The 20,046-nt window shown below is 36.5% G+C and overlaps 1 protein-coding gene across 1 annotated transcript in view; it reads left to right on the plus strand.

Moving 5' to 3' along the window:
* Positions 1-10,490: 10,490 nt before the first annotated feature.
* Positions 10,491-20,046, plus strand: part of POLN (DNA polymerase nu) — a 321,659-nt gene continuing 312,103 nt past the window's right edge. Inside the window, exons 1-3 of the mRNA XM_036765083.1 lie at positions 10,491-10,535; positions 15,278-15,778; positions 16,932-17,128. Coding sequence (XP_036620978.1) covers positions 10,491-10,535; positions 15,278-15,778; positions 16,932-17,128 — 743 coding nt within the window. The remainder of the gene's footprint in view (positions 10,536-15,277; positions 15,779-16,931; positions 17,129-20,046) is intronic.

Below are 20,046 nucleotides of genomic sequence, written 5' to 3' on the forward strand. Positions count from 1 at the left end.
GGTGCTTAACAGATACTTGTTGATTGATTGCTAACAATACCAAATAACACCTCCGAATGCAAAAAAAGTGTGGGTTGATCTGCCCTCTTGCAGAGACTGAAAAAACTGAGAAACACCTCTCTACATGCTATATGACAATAATTCCTTGAAAGAGTGGAAGTGCTTTAAGGTAAAAAACAAAAAAAAATAGAATAAGAACCTAGACAGGCAGAGAGGAATCCTGGTCTTTTTCAAGAGGCTGAAGGATAGAAGAGCTATTGACCACTGAATCCTGGAATCTAAGCAATATGTATAGTGGTCATTGCAAGCTAAAACTTCTCAGAAAGGATACAGCTTTTTAAACTCCAAAGAAAATATGGTTGTACAAGGTGCCTCAGGAGAGTTACCTACTAATGGTCAGAGGGAGAAAATAGTAGTAGTGGTTGCTGAGGTAGCAGTAGTGAGATGGTACTTCTGAGGGGTACTGAGAAAGCTATTTGTTAGCCTTATGTAAACAATAGTAAGAGACTTAGTTAATAATGCTTATAAGATCTACTGTGTGCCAGACACTGCTAGGACTTAGCTGGAACTTGAGGGAAATGGGAAGCCAGAATGTGGAGATGAGGAGGAGGAAGAACATTCCAGGCCCAGGGAACAGCCAGAGAAAATGCCTGGAACTGAGAGATGGAATGTCTTGTGGAATAGGCAGGAAACCAGTGTCACTGGACTGAAAGCAAGGCATGGAATAAGGTGTAAGATGACTAGAAAGGTAGTGAGGGGCTAGGATATAAAAGCTTTTGAACACCAGAGGATTTTGTATTCTTGGAGGTGATACAGGGAGCCATTGGAGTTAATTGAGTAGAAGAGCAACATGGTTGAACCTGCATTTTAGGAAAATGACCTTGGTAGATGAATGGAAGGTAGACTGAAGTGGAGAGAAACGTGACAGGCTGACCAACCAGCAGATCTGGGCATCCTGTATCCAGGATGATGGATAGAGTTGAGATTTTTCATAGTTTGTCTAGAAGGAACCCAGAAAACACCAAGGATTATGAATTACTGACCAAGGAACCTAAAAAAGTTGGGGCACCGGTGGTATTTTAATCTCTTTTGAAGATTAAAGGGAGAGGCTTTGGGAAAGAGGCAGATAAAGGAAGTAAGACTTAGAAGATGTTTGAGAATAGGTTTGGCATTTCTGGATTACACTTTTAATGTAAGAAGGATGGGCTCATTGGCCAGAATCGAGTAAATCTAATGAGAGTTGGTAAGATTTTTTGCTTAGAATCTTCCAATATTGATGAAGAAGACTAAATTAAAAACAGAAGGAGAAAGAGAAAATGGCTCATCTATTTGCCAAGCCAGAAACCAGCGAGCAAGCAGGTACCACATAGGAAGATGAATGGAAGGAGAGGTCCAGTATTTCATGGGAAGCAATAACTTAAGAGAGTAGTCAATCCCATGTCCTTGGTGAGGTCATGTTACAGGCCCACATCAACTCCCTAAGGAAGCTTACAGATAGGACTGCCCAGTCACTGAGTGATCTTTGACAGAACCTGGGTAGTAGAAGTACAGGAGAACTTGAGATGAACAGATGTTCCAGTTCTCAAAACCAGTATGGAGGTGAAAGACTCTAGACCACTGAGTTTAGCCTCTATTCCTGGCAAAATTCTAGGATATGCTAATAAAGGTAGAGTTTGTGAGTGGAATAAAGAAAGAGAAGAATATTGGACTGGCATTGAGAGATGGTCTATGGACAGTCATTCAATCTCAGCCTTTTTTCATACCTGTAAAATGGGAAGAATAATACATGGATTTATTACTTTACAAGGTTGTTCTGATGAACTTTTCAAGTCATAACACACAGTATAAACATTAGTTATTATTAGGTGATAGTGCACTTAGATTCAGGACTGCTTGAATAACTGTACCTCAAAAGTGATAGATCAATGTCAGCTTGAAGGGAGCACCCCCAGGAATGTGTCCTTGGTTTTGTGCTGTTCAACATTTTTTATCCCACTGTTAACTACCTGTGTAACACTTTAATAAGTCACTTAATCTCCACAGGCCTCAGTTTTTGTTCTTTTGTAACAAAGGTTTTGGACCAGTTGACCTATAAGGGCCTTTCTTGCTCTAGAACTATTTTTCTATAATCCTGTGATTTGGATGAAGCCATAAAAATCATGGAAATATGCTATATTTCTAGATGGCACAAAGCTAGGAAAGTTAACATGTTGGATGACAGAATCCAAAAAAAGATTTTTTTAACAGGTTATAATGATGAGCCATAGTAATAAGGTGGAATTTAAAAGGTTATACATGAATTAAATCAACTTTACAAGTATTGTAAGGTACACCTCATATGAAAAAGGTTTTAGGTATTTAATGAACTTCAAACTCAATATGTAGCAACAGTATGATGTGTTAGCTAAAAAAGCTAACGTTATCTAAGCCTATTTGAGAAGTTTAGTGCCTAAGGGATGTGCTAGTTGTGTGTATTCCTTCCTGGTCAAACCACTTCTAGAATAGTTTTCAGTTCTTCGTGCTGTATTTTAGGAAGGACATAGACAAACTAGAGCGTTTCCTGAAGATGGTTGACAAGGCTGATGTGAGGTTCTGGAGACTATATCACACAAGAACCAGATGAAGGAACCCCTGGGGATGTTATCCTGTAGAGAAGATAATTTAGAGGGACATTATGGCTGTGTTCACGTCTTTGAAGGGGCATTCTGAGTAAGAGAGATTAGACTTGGTTCCTCTTGGCCCTAGAGGGCAAGATTAAGAGTAAGACATTTGTAGGCTTGATGTGATGACCTTCTTACTGAAGGTCTTTGGGCAAAGGCTGGCAACCACCTGTCAGGGATGTTGCAGTAAATTTGTTTTGAGGGACAGGTTGGACTAAATGGCCATCCCAGCATCCCACCTGAGGGTTCTGTGGTGCTTGGAGTGACCTCAGCTTGTGCATACTCACCTCGTCCCCCAAATGGCATCCTTTTTCTTGGCATGCTTGGTTACAGCTTGTTGAGCATTCCCACAGTTTACCTCATGTTGCCAGGTAACCTTTATTTAAGCAGTGCAGGATCACAATGTCATTTTAAAGTGATATTTTTCATTATGGAGAGAGTTAGAATATAGGTAAGGGCAGGAGCTGAGAAGAGAGATAGGTAAATATAGAAGAAGGCATTGCTCATTAAAATTAATATTTAGTTAAGTGTTATATTTGTTCTAGTTTGCCAGCTATTGTTACAGATTAGTTCAACAAGTATTTAATAAGGAATTTGTGCCTGGAAGTGAACAACTAGTGCAGACTATGGTATTGAATAAGTTAAAATCTGAAGTATATATGCTGTGGTATTAAACTGATGTAGTTTCCCAGTGGTCTTAAAGGTGACTAATGAAAGAAAATCAGAAAGAAATGTTTGAGGAAGTCATTGGGGAGACATCATTTGGGAATCCAATAGCTGGAACAGATTTGGAATAATTTTGTCTCTAATGTGTTCATCAGAGAATATCAACAAAATAGAAGTTATGAATTTCATAATAAATAAAATTCATTATTAAAGATCATATGCACACATACACATCATTGGTATATGCTCTCCATTATGGACAGACATCTACACAAAATTTTAAAATTCTCTTGAAATATTAATTTGGAATTACTATTTTTAAATAAAACTCTAGGACTTAGTTATATTGAAGTTCAGTGTTTTCTTGTATTAAGAAGGGTAGTTTATAAAAGTATACCAAACTAAGGTGAATTTGAGACCACTTGGACATGATGGTATTTTCAAATTTCCTTCTTTGGAAACTAAATCTCATCACTACTTTCTGCCACCTAGTGGGAGTTTTTGAGATTTCGGGAAAGCGTCTGTATATCTATTTCTAAATCTAGATGACAAAATTGATTGCTATGTGTTCAGTGAACATTGGAAATGTAAGAGATCTTGGACAAAACTCATGTAGCAGTACTACTACTTCACTAGTACTTCACAGATGAGGGAGAGAAAGGAGAATAAGGGAAGGGAATAAGCATTTTTATAGCGCCTACTATAAGCCAGATACTGTACTAGGTACTTTATAAATATTATCTAATTTAATCTTCACAGCAGCCCTGTGAGGTAGGTGCTGATATTATCCCCATTTTACAGTTGAGGAAACTGAGACAAATAGAGATTAAATGATTGTCCATGGTCACACAGGTAGTAAGTGTCTGAGGCTGGATCAGAACTAGTCTTGTTGATTCCAGGCCCAGTGCTGTAGCCACTGTACCACCTACTTGGCCAGATGAGGTGACTCAGCTCAAAAATGTCGTGACTTGCTCAAGACCATATAGCTAGTAAATAGTAGAACTTGGACTCAAGTCTTGTCTAGTGACCTCATTTTACAGTTGAGGAAACTAAGGGAGAAAGATCCAGTATTTTCTGTGCTTTTATAATTAGAATCATAAATAATAATAGCTAGTGTTTATATAGTACTTTAAGGTTTGCAAAGTGCTATATGTGTGTATATGTGTATATATGTGTATGTGTTTACACATATTATATATAATCTTATTTAATCCTCAATAATTCTGTGAGGTCTATGCTGTTATTATCTCCAATTTATAGATGAAGAAACTGAGGTTCGGTTTGAGAAATTCACTGTTGTACATGTATGTCATGGCTTTTATTTTCTACTATTCTCTCTTATCGCTGAACACCTATTGTACTTATGTGTTATGTGCTTTGTTACTTAATTATCTAATGTCTTTTAATGTACATTAAAGTCTTTAGTCTAATGGGATGGTCAGCTTCTTGAGTGTAAGAGTCAATGCCTTGTACTTCTTTGTATCTTTCCTGTCCACACTCCTCTTGACCCCCAAATAACACTAGACACAGAGGGGGTCTGTTGATTAGGAGTGGGGCAAGGAACCTTTCATAGGATTTTAAACTGAAAGGCACCTCTGAGATAACTTGGTCAAACTCCTCATTTTATGGATGATAAATTCAGAAGTTGAGTATTTTGCCCAAGGTTACCCGGAGCTAGGGTCCAAACTCAGATCATCTGAGTCTAAAATCAGTGTTCTTTATACTATGATCCTCTGCATTTAAAATACTGTAACACTGGATCCTTTATACCATCAATTTTCAGTAATAATGGCTATCATCTCCCCTTTCCTTTCCTCCCCCTACACACACTTAAATGCTACAGATCAAATTTCAATTCTTAACAGAAATCTATTTAACTTAGCAAAAAGCCAGTTCTTAGAAGGTTGTTCAAATATGAACTTTAGCACAGCTTTAGACAAATTTATCACAAAGTTTGTATTAGTCTGATTTGATTAGATTTTAAATATATTACAGATCAAGAAAATTCATGTTGGGCTTAAACATTTTCTTTTTAAACTATTTGCAAAGCACCTCTAAAATACAGTGCCACCTATATATTTTTGTTGTTCAATTTTTCAGTTGTGTCTGACTCTTCATAGCCCCATTTGCGGTTTTCTTGGCAAAGATACCATAGTGTTTTGCCATTTCCTTCTCCATCTCATTTTACAGGTCACACAGCTAGTAAGCATCTGAGGCTAGATTTGAACTCATGACAATGAGTTTTCCTGACTCTAGGCCCAGCACTCTATCTGCTGTGCTACCTTGCTGCCTTACCACCTATATCTAGAATAGAGTATTTAAATGCAGATGGCAAAGTAGTGATTCATAACAAACATTTCACAACTTAATCTTGATTATCCATTTTCCAAATGCTGTGATGTGTATGTTGTTAACTCATTTCTGCTTTCTTAGTTATTAAGGCAAAATTACTTAAATGCTTTATAGGAATTATTTTTTTTAAACAAATTTCCATACCCTGCACTTTTTTACTCAAGCTCTTTGGTATAGTAGAATCATAAAAATTCAAGATATGTCTCTTGGTTTATTTTCTGGGTGTTGGTAAAAATTTATGCTTATGTGTTTTTCTAGCACTTTTTCTTATGACGTGATGGAAATTTTATTACTTGCTTTCATGTTACAAATTATAGTTTGTAATATTGGGAAATAGTTTTGATGTGGATTTTAGATTTCCCAATCACTGAGATGCCTTTTTGCATTGCATAGATACTAAATTAGTGAATTATAATAGGCACTTCTGTAAGAAGATTTCCATTTTACTTTTTTTTTTTTTTGAGCTGGGACTTGTTCTATTTTAAAAGTTTATTTAGAATCTTCAAGCTGGAAGGAATGTGTAATTCCTCATTTTGTTGATGAAGAAATAGTCCTGGAGATGTAAAATCACCAGTTATAGAATGAGTAGAGGAAAGGGTTGGACTAGAATCTGATTTCCTAGGGAAGGCTTTTTTCCATTACATTGGCTTGCCTCCCATTCTTGAGGCTGTCATTCACTTTATCTCTTTGTCTTCCTATCTTTGGTCTCTTAGGAGTTAGGCCTAGCTTGGAGTATGTCACAGTCTGGTGTTGTCATTTGTTCTTTGTTCTTGGAGAGGACCTTGGCTTTGGGGTGGTGATGCCTGAAATGCTAGTGAATTGGATTTAAGTGAGGGAGGGCTGTGCAAAGTCAACAGCCTTTCTCCTCTGGAGCCACCTGGGTCCAATGGCCAGAAATGGATCAGGACAATTAGAGTTAGTCCAGGATTCCTTGGCCTTTTCAAGCTCATTTTGACTGAGGCAATGCCCATTCCGTGATCAGGACTTAATAAGAAAAGAGGCAGAGGATAGCCTCTTTACCTAGTAAAAAAAAAATCTGCCTGGGAGGGGAAGACCCCCAGGGTTGGGAGTGGGAGAGGGAAAAGAGCTATACCATCTCTTATGCTCTCATTTCCTATCTATGGTCAATTAACTCAGCCTTTTAGAAATCCAAGTCAAAACACAGAGAAGGAAGAAAGGACTGAGGATATATTGCACTCTGTTCAAACAGTTTTCTACAGTATTTGTGGTAGGATAGATGTTTCCAAAGAGGTGCTAATTTTTCCTTTGGGACTTTCCCTGTTGGTCCTTGGAGGGCATCAACTATGGGTGAAGTAAAATACTTAAGACTTCTTGGTGAGGGCTCTGATAACCCTTTAAAGCAGCCACTTTTCCTGTACAGTAGGCCAAGCACAAGGGTTTGTCACACTGCTTTAAAATCATCTGAAAAAAATCATCCTTCAAAGCAAACAACCAGAAGCCACTGTGCTGATTATTGAATTGGTAGAGCAGCATAACTGCCAATGAGGATACTAACATCCCTGTTGGGCATATCCCATTTTTGAGGCTTTACATTTTGAGGGATGGCTATTGGAAAAAGCAAAAAATAGGAACTTAGTGGTTTCTAGGTAAAAAGTTTGAAAATTGCTGTTCTGCTTCAGCTGTGAATTTGCTTCATCTGTCAGGGCTTTTGTGTTCTATACGTTGTATTAATTTTACTATGCGACAAAAGAGAAAAAATGTGGTGTGATTAAGTAACATGTAAGTAATGATTGGCTGTGTGATGAAATGAACCAGTGCTTATGTATCCAAATGAGGACTGTCCCCTTCAGACCAAGTCCCACTTTACAGGACATATATCAGTTGATCAAGAAGCATTTATTAAGCACTTACTGTGTGCCAGGCATTAGGGTACAAACAAAGATAAAAATACAAAAATTGTTCTTGCACTCAGGCATACATACTAATGAGGCAGGCAAGATGTAAAGACATCGGTACACCAGTGTTTCAACAATCCGGCTCGCAGCTGCTGTGGGGGTGAAAAACCAACCACAACCAGTTCACAGAACACTGCAAGCCCAGGGTCCTTTGATCTGCTTTACTAAGGAAAGCAACGTCAAGGGGTTAACAATTTTACTTTAACCCAGCATACAAATATCATTCACTTAGTTCAGGGGAAAAATCCAGCACCCTGAACTTCAGAGCAAATACAAACAAATTACAAACATCAACAAACAGACCAAATACAATTCATAGTTACCAACGTCTGAGTTCAGCCAGGAGCTCAACAAGGGTTGGCCCAGAGTCACACAATACTACTACTAATACACTACCACTACTGTGGGTAAGAGCTCCGAAAAAGAGAAAGCCAAGCTCTGGTTTTATATCTTTTTCAGGGTCAAAGGTGAGTCACACATGCGACTTACCCACGTGACCTAAAAGTGTCACCAAAATGGGACTTAAACCCACATGGTCTAAAAGCCTCTGATGCCACAAACATATCACTCAAACCCATGTAAACTAGGCTTTCCCTTGAGGCAAGGAGGTCATCAAGGACTCCTAATTTAATCAAGGAAATAAAGGCCAAACTCTTCAAGGGCACTTGGTTGAATTAAATGCTAAGAGCCCATTTTGATTGCCAATACAACCAGAGAACAATTTATATAACAACGACCTCATGAAGACAACTCTAATCAATGCAGTGACCAGAGGACCATTGGTAAAATATGCTAGCCACCTTCTGGCAAGTAATGGACTCAAGAAGTGGAGTAAGACATATACTTTCAGACATGGATAATGTGGGGATTTGTTTTACTTGACTATGAACATATTCATGACAGGGGTTTTATTTTTTTAAGTTTGGAGGGGAGGGAGTTGGCTGCCATGAAAAGAAAGAAAAGAGCCTCATTGAAGCATTCTAAAGAAAATGTATGGGGGAGAGGAAGATGTAAAAGGGAATAAGCATTCAAATAGCACCTACCATGTGCCAGGCACTGTACTAAGTGTTTTGCAATTATTTCATTTGATCCTCACTACAACCCTGGGAGGTAGGTGCAATCATTATCTCCCTTTTACAGTTGAAGAAGCTGAAGCAGACAGTTTCAGTGATTTGCCCATGGTCACCCAACTAATAAATGTCTGAGGCCAAATTTGAACTTAGGTCTTCCTAACTCCAGGCCCAGAGCTCGATCCACTGTACCGGTGTTGTGGAGAAGAGAAAAGAAAAGCCAGAAGATTATCAGTTACATATTGAATTTATTATATGTTTGAAAAGCAACCTGTACATAAGTAGAGATGCAGTTTTGTGTTCATCCTTCATTTTACACACAAGATACAAAACAGAGGAGCAAGAAGGTGACTTTAGAGGGGAAGGCTTATGTGGTTGGGAGATCTGGAAAGGCCTTCTGCAGAAAATAATGTTTGAGATAATTTTTGAAAAAAGGCATGTCAGAAGTCAGAGGGAAGGAGGGAAAGCTATTCCAGGCCTGGAGGACACAAAGTACAAAGGCCTGGAGAGGGAGCATGGTGTTGCCATAGCTCAGGATGAGTGAGGAGGACCTCTGTTGGAATTTCCCTAGTCTATTTATAAGAAATCACAAAGAAATCAACATTTTAAAAACCTGAAAATAGCAATGTTATCCACTTTGATCACTCACCCTGTTTATCAGACTCAAGCCTGAATGACTTTCTGCTGTCTCCATAAACAAAACTCCACCACCAAAAGATGAAAGATCTGCCCTCCATTGAGACAGCTATTTCAAAACGAAGAATGTGCTTTGAGCCCTGAGCATAGTTCCTGAAAAGGAGTTGCAGAAAGCTTTTAAACATCTTTTAAGCAAGTGTACAACTTCCCAAGGTGATGAGTTTGAAGAGAATAGCATTCATTTGAATGTATGAAATGGAGGTCTACTTGTTAAACGATTCATTATATTATAGTCAGGGTTCATGTCCTTTACGATATTTAAGTCAGACTGGGACTGATGATTCAGGAGTCTAGATATTTTACATGGAACAGATTAAAGGGTAATTATTGAGAGTTCTCATTCTGCATTCATTGGAGCTTATTGACCTTTTTTGCCTTGCTTTATGTAATTTTTCCCACCTTGGATATAGACCCTTCTACAGTTTTCTTAATTAGAGCAATAATTCTTTAGTGATTGAACATATCGCAGGTTCAGGTCTTCCTATTTTGCATTTGATAACTTGTTATTTAATAATAAGCCGATATTTACATCCAATTGTCTGTAGACTTTGTATTGAAAGGAAGGAAGAAAACAAGCATTTATTATGTGCTATACTGTGCTAGACACTTTACAAGTATTATCTCATTTGATCCTCATAACAACCCCAGGAGGCAGGTGCTATTATCACCTCCACTTTACAGTTGAAAAAACTGAGGTAAACAGGTTAAGTGATTTACCCAGGGTCACACAACTAGTAATTGTTTGGGATCAGATTCAAACTCAGATCTTCCTTACTCCAGGCCCAGTGTTCTCTCTTCTGCCTGCCTAGTTGACTAATGTGGAAGCATCCATCATATTATCCTTTGCCTGGTAACTTTTGTTGCTTATCACAAAACTTTTCAACTTAGCTTGTTGGAAAGAATACTTTCCTTAAGTATATGGCCTAATGTACTGTTACAAGGTTGTTGCTAAATTGTATCATCTTGAATATTTTATTTTATTTCAAATATGTGAGTAGATTATTGTAAGAAAAACTTGTTAGCTTGAGTTTTATTCTTAGTGCTTTGTTAGTAATGTGATTTTTTCATCTCTTCTTTGTCTTAATACCCCACATTTGTATATGTTTTTCTTATTTTTAAAAGATGAGAAGATGGTACATTATTGCAGAGTAAAGGATACACTTCTAGAAGATAAGGCAAGTATATCACTGGAAAAAGGTAGATAATAGAATAGTTGAGATGATTTCTTTCTTCACTGAACATATGAATAATTTTAAACAGATATTTTAATAATAAGAAAGTGATGAAAATCCTTTCATACTGAGGAGAATTTAAAGGATTTTTTTCACTTAGTTATAGTACATAAGGATAAATTTGGTTCTGTAGCTTGAAAGAATGAAAGTAATTCACAATATGGTTGAGCTGTCCTGAGCTAAGTAAACTTGCTATGTGAAAATTCAGATTTTTTTTTTGAAAGACTATTCTATAATTTGCAAAAGAATTTAGTATAATATTCCTTTAATTAGAGAGTTTTCTTTGGCATTTAGAAAATATGATTTGCTTTTAAAAATGATTTATATATAATTTTTCAAGAATACATTTTTTTTACACATAGCAAGTTACTTCTGTATTGTGAAGCTCTCAGAACATCTTATTTCATCAGATTTGATCAGCTTCAGGAACATGTATGCTCCATTTTTACTTCTTAGTGAAATGTTCTAGATAAATTAGCTTTTAGAAATCCTGCATTTTCGGTATTATCTTGCCAACTTTTGGAAATAAAAAGTGGAAATGAAAGACAAGACAAGAAATGAGTTAATTGGGAAGACAGTAATTTTTTTTAAAAGTTCATTTCATTTTTTAAAATTTTTTTTACAACTTATTGATATATTTTATTTTTGAGAAAGCAAATTATTCCCAAGAAATGCTCAAATTTCTCTACAGAATACATTCCTTGAAAAGTTAGTCTATTGGTTTTTAACAGAAAGGGAAGGATATGCCCTTTTTAACTTAACATTAACCATTGTATTTGATCAGAATTTTGTTTCATCTCAAATGCTGACTTTATTTACATTGTGGTGGTTATTGTGTATATTATTCCTTTGTCTCTACTTTCTTCATTCTGCATTTTTTCATTGACGTCTTCCTTTATGTATCTTAATTCTGTCATTCCTGATGGAGCAGTAATATTTTCCTGCATTAATGTACCACAATTTGTTCAGTTGTTTTTCAGTCATTGGACAAATTTTTTCTAACTTTTTATTATTACAAATAATGCATTGTAAATATTTTTGTACATATGTGGCTTTTCTTGCTGTTGATAAGCTTGGGGTTTAGTCTCAGACAAGGAAGATCAAAACATACACTCAGAAGAAGATTCTTTGAGGTGTAGGAGAGGAGAGAGTACACTATAAGAATGGCAGAGACCAGAGGCACAAAGACAGGAGATGATGTGTGTGAGGAATAGATTTTCTAGGAGTTTGGCTAAGAAAGGGAAGAAAAATAATAGGATGGTAACTTGATGGTAAGGTCTAAATCAGGTTCTTAAGGATGGAGGAGATTTGATATTTGAAGACAATAGAGAAAGAACAAAATCGAGTCAACAAGCATTTATTAAACATTGTCCCTATGTATCAGGCACTATGCTAAGGCAGAAAACAGTCCCTGTTCTCAAGGAGCTCAGAGTCTAATGGAAGAGATGGCATGAAAATAACCATGTTTTATACATACAAGATAAATTAGAGATAATCTCAGAGGTAAGGCACTAGCATTAAGTGAAATCAGGAAAAGCTTCTTGCAGAAGATAGGATTTCATCTGGGATGTGAAGAAAGCCAGGGAAGCTTGCAGGTAGAAATGAGGGAGGGAATTCCAGGTGTAAGGAACAGCCAGTAAAAATGCATGGAGTGTCTTGTGTGAGGAACAGCAAAGAAGGCAGTGTCACTGACTATTTGATAGAGGAGTAAGTTGCAAGAATACCTGAAAGGGTAGGAAGAGGCCAGGTTATGAAGCAGTCTATAAGCCAAACATAATTTTTTTTTAAATCCTGGAGGTGATAGGAAGCCACTGGAGTTTATTGGGGGCAGGGAGGGGAGGAGACTTAGATTTACACTTTAGGAAGATCACTCAGGGAAAGTTGGAGATTAGAAAAACTGATTTCTCTATACCACTTCTGGCAATGTAAGTATACATATAGTTAAGAAAAACAAAAAACTCTTTAAAACCTTGAAAAGAAAAATCTGACAGTATTGATCTCAGTTTGCACCCAAATTATTGAGATGAAGTTATGCCTCAGTCAGTCCGCTGGAGCCAAGATTTTGACCTAGATTTTAGCAAAGCATTTAAAAAAGTCATGCAATTTCAGAGTTGGAAAGGACCTCTTAGAATCCACCTTATCCAACAATTACTTGCACAAAAATCACCTCTATATCATCCATATCACACTTCTTAATTGTGCTTATTCCTCAAAGTTCTGTCTTAGGCCTTCATCTCTTTCTCTATACTCTTAGTGACTTCATCACATCCCATGGGTTTAACTAGTATCTCTCTGCGCAGGACTCACCAATTTCTATATCCAATTCCCTTCTCTACCCTGAGTCTTAGTCCCTAATTGTTGTTTGACTTTTGGACATTGCAAACTGACATACCAGAGACATCTCAAACTTGACATGTGCAAAACTGCACTGTTTATCTTTTCTCCCAAGCTGCCTTCTCTTTCAAACTTTGTACTTCTGTCAAAGGTACCAAGTCTTCCAGGTTTGTAACCTTTATGTTACTCTCAACTTCTCACTTTCCCTCACCTCACACATCCAGTCAGTTTCCTCATCTTGTCATTACTTCCTCTACAACATCACTTACATTTGACTCTTTCTCTCTAATAACATTAATATTGCCTTGGTTTAGGTCCTAATCACCTCATCATTTCAACAGCCTCTTAATTGGTCGTCCTGCCACAAATGTCTTCCCACTCCGGCATATCCAACATATTGCTGATAAAGTAATTTTTCCATAATGTAGATTTGACTTTGTGACTCCTCTACTTAACTTAATCCAATGGCCTCCTATTGCCCCTAGGATATAAACTACCCTGTTTAGCTTTTAAATACTTTTACAACATGGTCCTAACCTATCTTTCTGGTCTCATTGAACATTATTCCTCTTGTGCTGTGCAATACAAATTGGTCTTTTCTCTGTTCACGTTCCCCTGGGACTGCCATCTAGGACTGTGACCTGGATCCAAGTATGAGAGCATCAGGGTCCTGCCTCAGTGCTAGCAAAGAGACCCCTATAATCTCTTTCTGACCCGTTGTTTGACCCCTCAACCCCCTTCCCGCTTATGTCTGTGGTCTGAGAGCTCTGGAAGCAGCCAGTGCTGATTTAGTGGTTCCCAGGGCTTGCTCCTGGTTTGCTGGGGCTGGGTCTGTGCTAGCGCAGCCTGCACTGGATGGTGCTGTACTCTCACCTGGGTTTAGTAGACCTTTCCTGCCAACCTTCTAAGTTGTCTTTGGCTCGAAAATTATTTTACTCCATCCTTTTGTGGGTTCTGCTGCTCCAGAAATTGTTTTATGACATTATTCTTAGAGTAGCAGAACCCACAAAAGGACTGGTCACCAGAGTTCTTAATTTGCTCCATTAGAGTCGTTTGTATTTACAGTGTTGTTACTGTATAAATTGTTTCCTCATTCTGTTCACTTCATTCTACATCAGTTTGTCTGTGTCAAATGTTTTTCCAGATTTCTCTGAACTCATTCCTTTTGTCCTTTCTTATAGCACAATAGTATTCCATTACATTCATATGTCATGATTTGTTTAGCTATTCCTCAATTAATGGGTACTTCCTTAGTTTCCAGTTCTTTACCACTCCAAAATAAATTGGTGCTAAAAAGATTTTTGTACATATGGGCCCTTTCCTCTTTTTCTGATCCCTTTGGAATTTAGGCTTAGTAGACGCATTGCTGGGTCAGGGATATGCACAGTTTAGTGTCTTTTTAGATATGGTTCCAAATTGCTTTCTAAAATGACTGTACCAGTTCATCCGTAACTTTATTAACAGCGTTTTATTGTGCCTATTTTCCTGCAGTCCCTCCAGTATTTGTCATTTTCCCTTTTTTGTCTTTGCCAATCTGATAGGTATAAGGTAGAAACTCAGAGCTTCTTTAATTTGCATTTCTCTAATTATTAGTGATTTGAAGAATTTTTCATATGGCTATTGATTGCTTGGATTTCTTCTTTTAAAAGTTGCCTGTTCATATCCTTTGACCATTTATGAATTGGGGAATGACTCTTTTTCTTGTAAGATGTGAGTCAGTTACTTATGTATCTTGGGAATGAGACCTTTTTCAGAGAAACTTGCTGCAAAGGTTTAAAAATGCTTTTTCCTTTCAAAGATATCCTATTTTACAGGGTTATCCTATATTTGAGCCAATATAATATTCCTAAAAGCCACTGCATCAAAATAAAATTTAAGCTAATAAAATTAAATAGGAATGGTGAAAAAGTAGTAGTGCAGACTAAACTTAGCATTTTAAGAGATTTATGATTACCATAGTCTGAGTGGTGTTCTGATTTGGCAGAAGCTTCCAGAGCTTCTGCTGTACTTTGAAAGCCCAAGGTGACACCTCTATGTGATGATGAAGCATCAAAGGAAGATTTTAGTTGAGCAATATAGACTAGAATGTTTATAAAACGTTTAGTTTTAATTTCATGTGTATATAAGTAGAATATATGTGGCATAAAAGATACCATAATAGCAACTTACATTTTTATTCTCTTTAGGGTTTACGAAGATTTTCTTACCACAACCATGTGAGATATGTAGTATAAGTATTATTATCCCCATATTACAGTTAGACAAACTATAGGAAATACATTTGTTTTGTATTTGTGACTTAAATACATGGATCATTTTCTAATGAAGCATTTGAAATTTTTTTTCAATAGAATCCTCATTATGTAGCTGTAGCAGACCAGTCACCAAAAGTTTCCAATGCCATCTCTCTTCTGTCAGCTGGTATTAGTCATTCTAACCAAATGTCTAACATCAAGGACTGTAATTCATCAGGGTCTATGCCCCTTACCAGTTGTGTAATTCCTTCCTTCAATTTCAAGCCCTCACATTTACAGAAAAAAGAAATTAATTTCTTAAAAGAAAACAATATTGAAAAGAAGGATGCTAAAAAGATGCTTAAAAGAAAGCATGCTGCAGTCAGTCATTTGTCAAAGCAAACAAAGAGTTGTTTCACGATGGAAGAGTTTGGAAATGGAATTGAAACCAAATATCAAAATTCAGGAGAGACAAAAGCTCTTGAAAATCCAGTCTGTGATGTCAGATCCTTGGGAACTGTAGAAAAAAGCCAGCTGATGGAAAAACTAAAACAAGCAGCTGCTCTAGTAGTCACAATGATCTATCAGGATGGGTCATCCCAGCTAAAACATGACAAGGTCAGTGAATAGTGATAGTTTTTGCCAACTGAAAAGTAAGACACCCTTTTAAAAATAGAAAACATATTCATAGAATTTTAAGCTTAAATGTTTTTATTGTAGTGTATGTCTACAATATGATTAATAGCTCTTGATACACTGTACAATTTAGAAATCTTTGAATAACAAAGGAAGAAAGGCACTGAATTTGTAATTTATTAAATGTCATTGTTGTTTAAATATTTTATGTAGTTCACACATTGCAATTTAAATTTCAGAAGATTTTGTGTATTTTAATGTCAAAATTTACAGAAAAAACTATTTAAATTATTGAAAGACATGGATATTTACAAGAACATGTATGAAAAAAAGTAGGGGATTGGCACTTGAATTTAGATTATGCTTTGCCTTTAAAAAAGCACCTTCCCTTTCCAAAGTAATTTTATAAAATTTGACTATGCATTAAAATCTTTTCCTTATAGTACATCTTATAGTAGCTGATTTTAGAAAATGTTATGGACTAGGGAAATCTTGGACAAGACCATTTCAATGGACAGATCTTGATTTAGTGTATATCTATAGTTAGATTGTACGGAGCTTCTGACCTCTTGGAAGGAAGAACTTAACGTTCAGCATATCACACATCCTTCAAGTAGTAAATTAGGACTAACAAGATGATTATAAGTGACATTTCAGGAGCATCTTAAGTTTAATAAAATACTTTTCTCAGTCATGTGTCTGGGTTCAGAGGGTCTGGGTTGGATAGAGATCACCTGTGTGACCATGGGCACATCACTTCCTCTCTCTCAGCTTTCTTTTCTTCATCTGTGAATAACGGGAGTGGGGGAGGGGTGGAGAAGGGGTAGGGGTGGAGCAGAGAGTCTAAACTTCTCTAACATGTCCTACCATAAGTACCATGATGCCATGTAGGTAGTGGAAATCTTTTATTTTTTTTAAATGAAGAAACTTAAGTGCAAAGAAGTTTAGTGATTTACCCACAGTAACCCAGAAACAAATGTTGGAAGCAGCATTAATCCAAATCTTTAACCCATTAACCCAAATGACTTTAAGGCCAGGATGCTTATGACAGAAGCAAAAAGATTTTTCTACCTTGAAATCAATTGCTTTTTTTTTTTTTAGCTTGTTAAGTTGTTGTTTGATTGTATTTACACAGGATCTAAATTCATCGGTAAAAGGAATCATTATTTTAATAAAGAGCCCACTGGACAACAGCAGTCATTCCTTTAGTACATCAAACACAGACCTATCTATAATGGATGAATTTACCAAAGATGATAGGTATATATACATAAAAATAGAACATGATACTCTTTGGAGACAAGAGCAGGAGATGAGTAATCAATTTGCCAGGTAAGAAAATGGAAAATAATCAAATCTTTGTCAGTCCCTATACATACTGTCTGTGTTTCAGTTATAGCATTACTTAAACTGTCAGGTTATAATAATAGATTACCTTTGTGTGATTTACAATGTAATTGGAAAATATTTAAGAAAATAACAAATACAATAAAACACAAAACCAATACATTTTAAAACTAAGTCAATATGCTGTCCTTAGGGATGCTTCTTTAGGGTTTAATGTCCCCTGTTTCTATCTTAGTTTGACAGCACTGACTCACATTGGGTGGAATTGGGTTTTCTGTAATCTTTCTGATTAATCTATTAGGGAACCTCAGGTGATCAGGCTTGTAATGCAGTTTAAAATTGTGGATAGTTTTGGGCAATAAGGACTTTAGGAAAAATAAACTTATAGGAGATAGTTCATGGAAACAGTATTACTAATGGGCATTTGACTTATTTTTTTTAAAGCCACAAAGCAGAGGGTTTTTATAGCTTGGTTACGATTTATTAATTATTAAATAATATTGTTTGCAGCAGTAATATGTAGGATATGTCTAGACTATTCATAGCTTGTGGTCCACTTATAAAACTGTTCTACAAAGATTAAACATGCATATCACTTCATAGTATATAACTGGAAATCATAATCCCCAATTTCCTAGGACATCTTTGAGTTAAATCTCAATATGTATACATATATGTGTATGTCTTTTTGTGCATGTATGTGTTTAAAAAGGATCCAATTTAGATTAAAGTCTTATATTTTAAAACTTTGATTTTAAAACTTCAGCTTTTAAGTGGTCTCATTGTAATATAAACCCCTTTGTTTCTTCTGGACCTTCCACTAGCCAAAATGAAAAGTATGGATAGGTCCTTATAATTGTTTGTATATAGGAATACCTCATTTTATTGTGCTTCACTTTGTTGTACTTTGCAGATATTGTGTTTTTTAAAAATCGAAGGTTTGTAGCAGGTCTTTTCCAACAACATGTACTCACATTGTATTTCAATTTGGTAACTATAACAGTATTTAAAACTTTTTCATTATTATTGTATCTGTTATGTTAGTCTGTGGTCAATGATCTTTGATGTTGCTATCGTGATTGTTTTGGGGCACCACAAGCCCGTGTCTGTGTAAGATGGAAAACTTAATCAATAAATATTGTGCGTGTTTTGACTGCTCCACCGAGCATTCCCCCATCTCTCTCCCTCTCCTTGGACCTCCTTGTTCCCTGAGACACAACAATATTGAAATTAGGCCAATTAATAACCCTACCATGATCTCTAAGTGTTCAAGTGAAAGGAAGAGCCAATTGATTTGGCAAACCTCATTGTCGTCTTAATTCAAGAAACTGTTACATAGCCTTTAGCAACTACCACTGCAATCACTCAGCAGACATCAACACTGAGATCCTTCACCAACAAAAAGATTATGACTCACTGAAGACTCAGATGTAGCTAGTTTTTTTTTTTTAGCAATAAAGTGTTTTGTAGTTAAGGTACATATGTTGTTTTTTTAGACGTAATACTATTGCACACTTAATATACTATAATATAATGTAAACATAACTTTTATATGCACTGGCAAACTGAAAAATCGTGTGACTCATTGCGATACTCACTTTATTGTGGCAGTATGGAACCGAACCTGCAATCTCTCCAAGGTATGCCTGTACTGGAAGGTACTGTAGGTATTAAGTAACCTCTTTTTGTCACTAGAATAAATCATAGAATCTCAGAGTTAGAAGGGACCTTAAGGTGATCTAGCTCAGCTAATATTGGAGCCCTCCTGTAGTATTTCAAATGGTCATCTAACCTATGCTTAAAAACCTAGATTGAGACAGCCCATTCTACTTTTGGACATCCCTGTTAGGAAGCTTTTCTGTAATTTAAACCTAAATCTGCCTCTCTGTTACTCTTTTCCTCAAGGTTTTTTGTTTTGTTTTTTATAGTTTAACATTTTTTTATAAGTTTTTGTTTTTTGTTTTTTATATCATAATTTCCCCCCTTCCTTAGCTCAGAGAGCCAAGCCATATAACAAATAGTATATTTTTGTTGTCATTTTTTGTCTTTATTTCTTTATTTAATATTTTAAAGTTTTCAACATTGATTTCCACAAGATTTTGAGTTACAAATTTTCTCCCCATTTCTACCCTCTCCCCACCCCAAGATGGCATATATTCTGATTGCCCCTTTCCCCAGTCTGTCCTCCCTTCTGTCACCCCACTTTCCCCCTTCCCCCCATTCCCTTTCCCCTTACTTTCTTGTAGGGCAAGATAGATCTCTATACCCCATTGCTTGTATATCTTATTTCCCAGTTGCATGTAAAGAGCAACTCTTTTTTGTTAGCATTTGTTTTTAGAACTTTGAACTCCAAATTCTCTCCCTTCCCCCCTCCCCACCCACCCTCCTTGAGAAGGCAAGCAATTCAACATAGGCCACACATGTATCATTATGCAAAACACTTCCATAACAGTCATGTTGCGGAAGACTAACTATATTTCCCTCTCTTCTCTCCTGTCCCCCTTCATTCAATTTTTTTCCCCTTGACCCTGGCCCTTTTCAAAAGTGTTTGCTTTTGATTACCTCCTCCCCTGCTCTGCCCTCCCTTCTATCATCCCCCGTCTCTTATCCGCTTCCCCCCTATTTTCCTGTAGGGTGAGATACCCAATTGAGTGTGTATGTTATTCCCTCCTTAAGTCAAATCTGATGAGAGCAATATTCATTCATTCCCTTTCACCTGCCCCCTCTTCTCTTCCAATAGAACTGCTTTTTCTTGCCACTTTTATGTGAGATAATTTACCTCATTCTATCTCTCCCTTTCTCCTTCTCCCAATATATTTCTCTCTCCTTAATTGTATTTATTTATTTATTTTTAGATATCATCTCTTCATATTCAACTCACCCTGTGCCCTTTGTCTATATAT

The sequence above is a fragment of the Trichosurus vulpecula genome, chromosome 6 (genome assembly GCF_011100635.1).
Source record: "Trichosurus vulpecula isolate mTriVul1 chromosome 6, mTriVul1.pri, whole genome shotgun sequence".
NCBI classification, from domain to species: Eukaryota; Metazoa; Chordata; class Mammalia; order Diprotodontia; family Phalangeridae; genus Trichosurus; species Trichosurus vulpecula.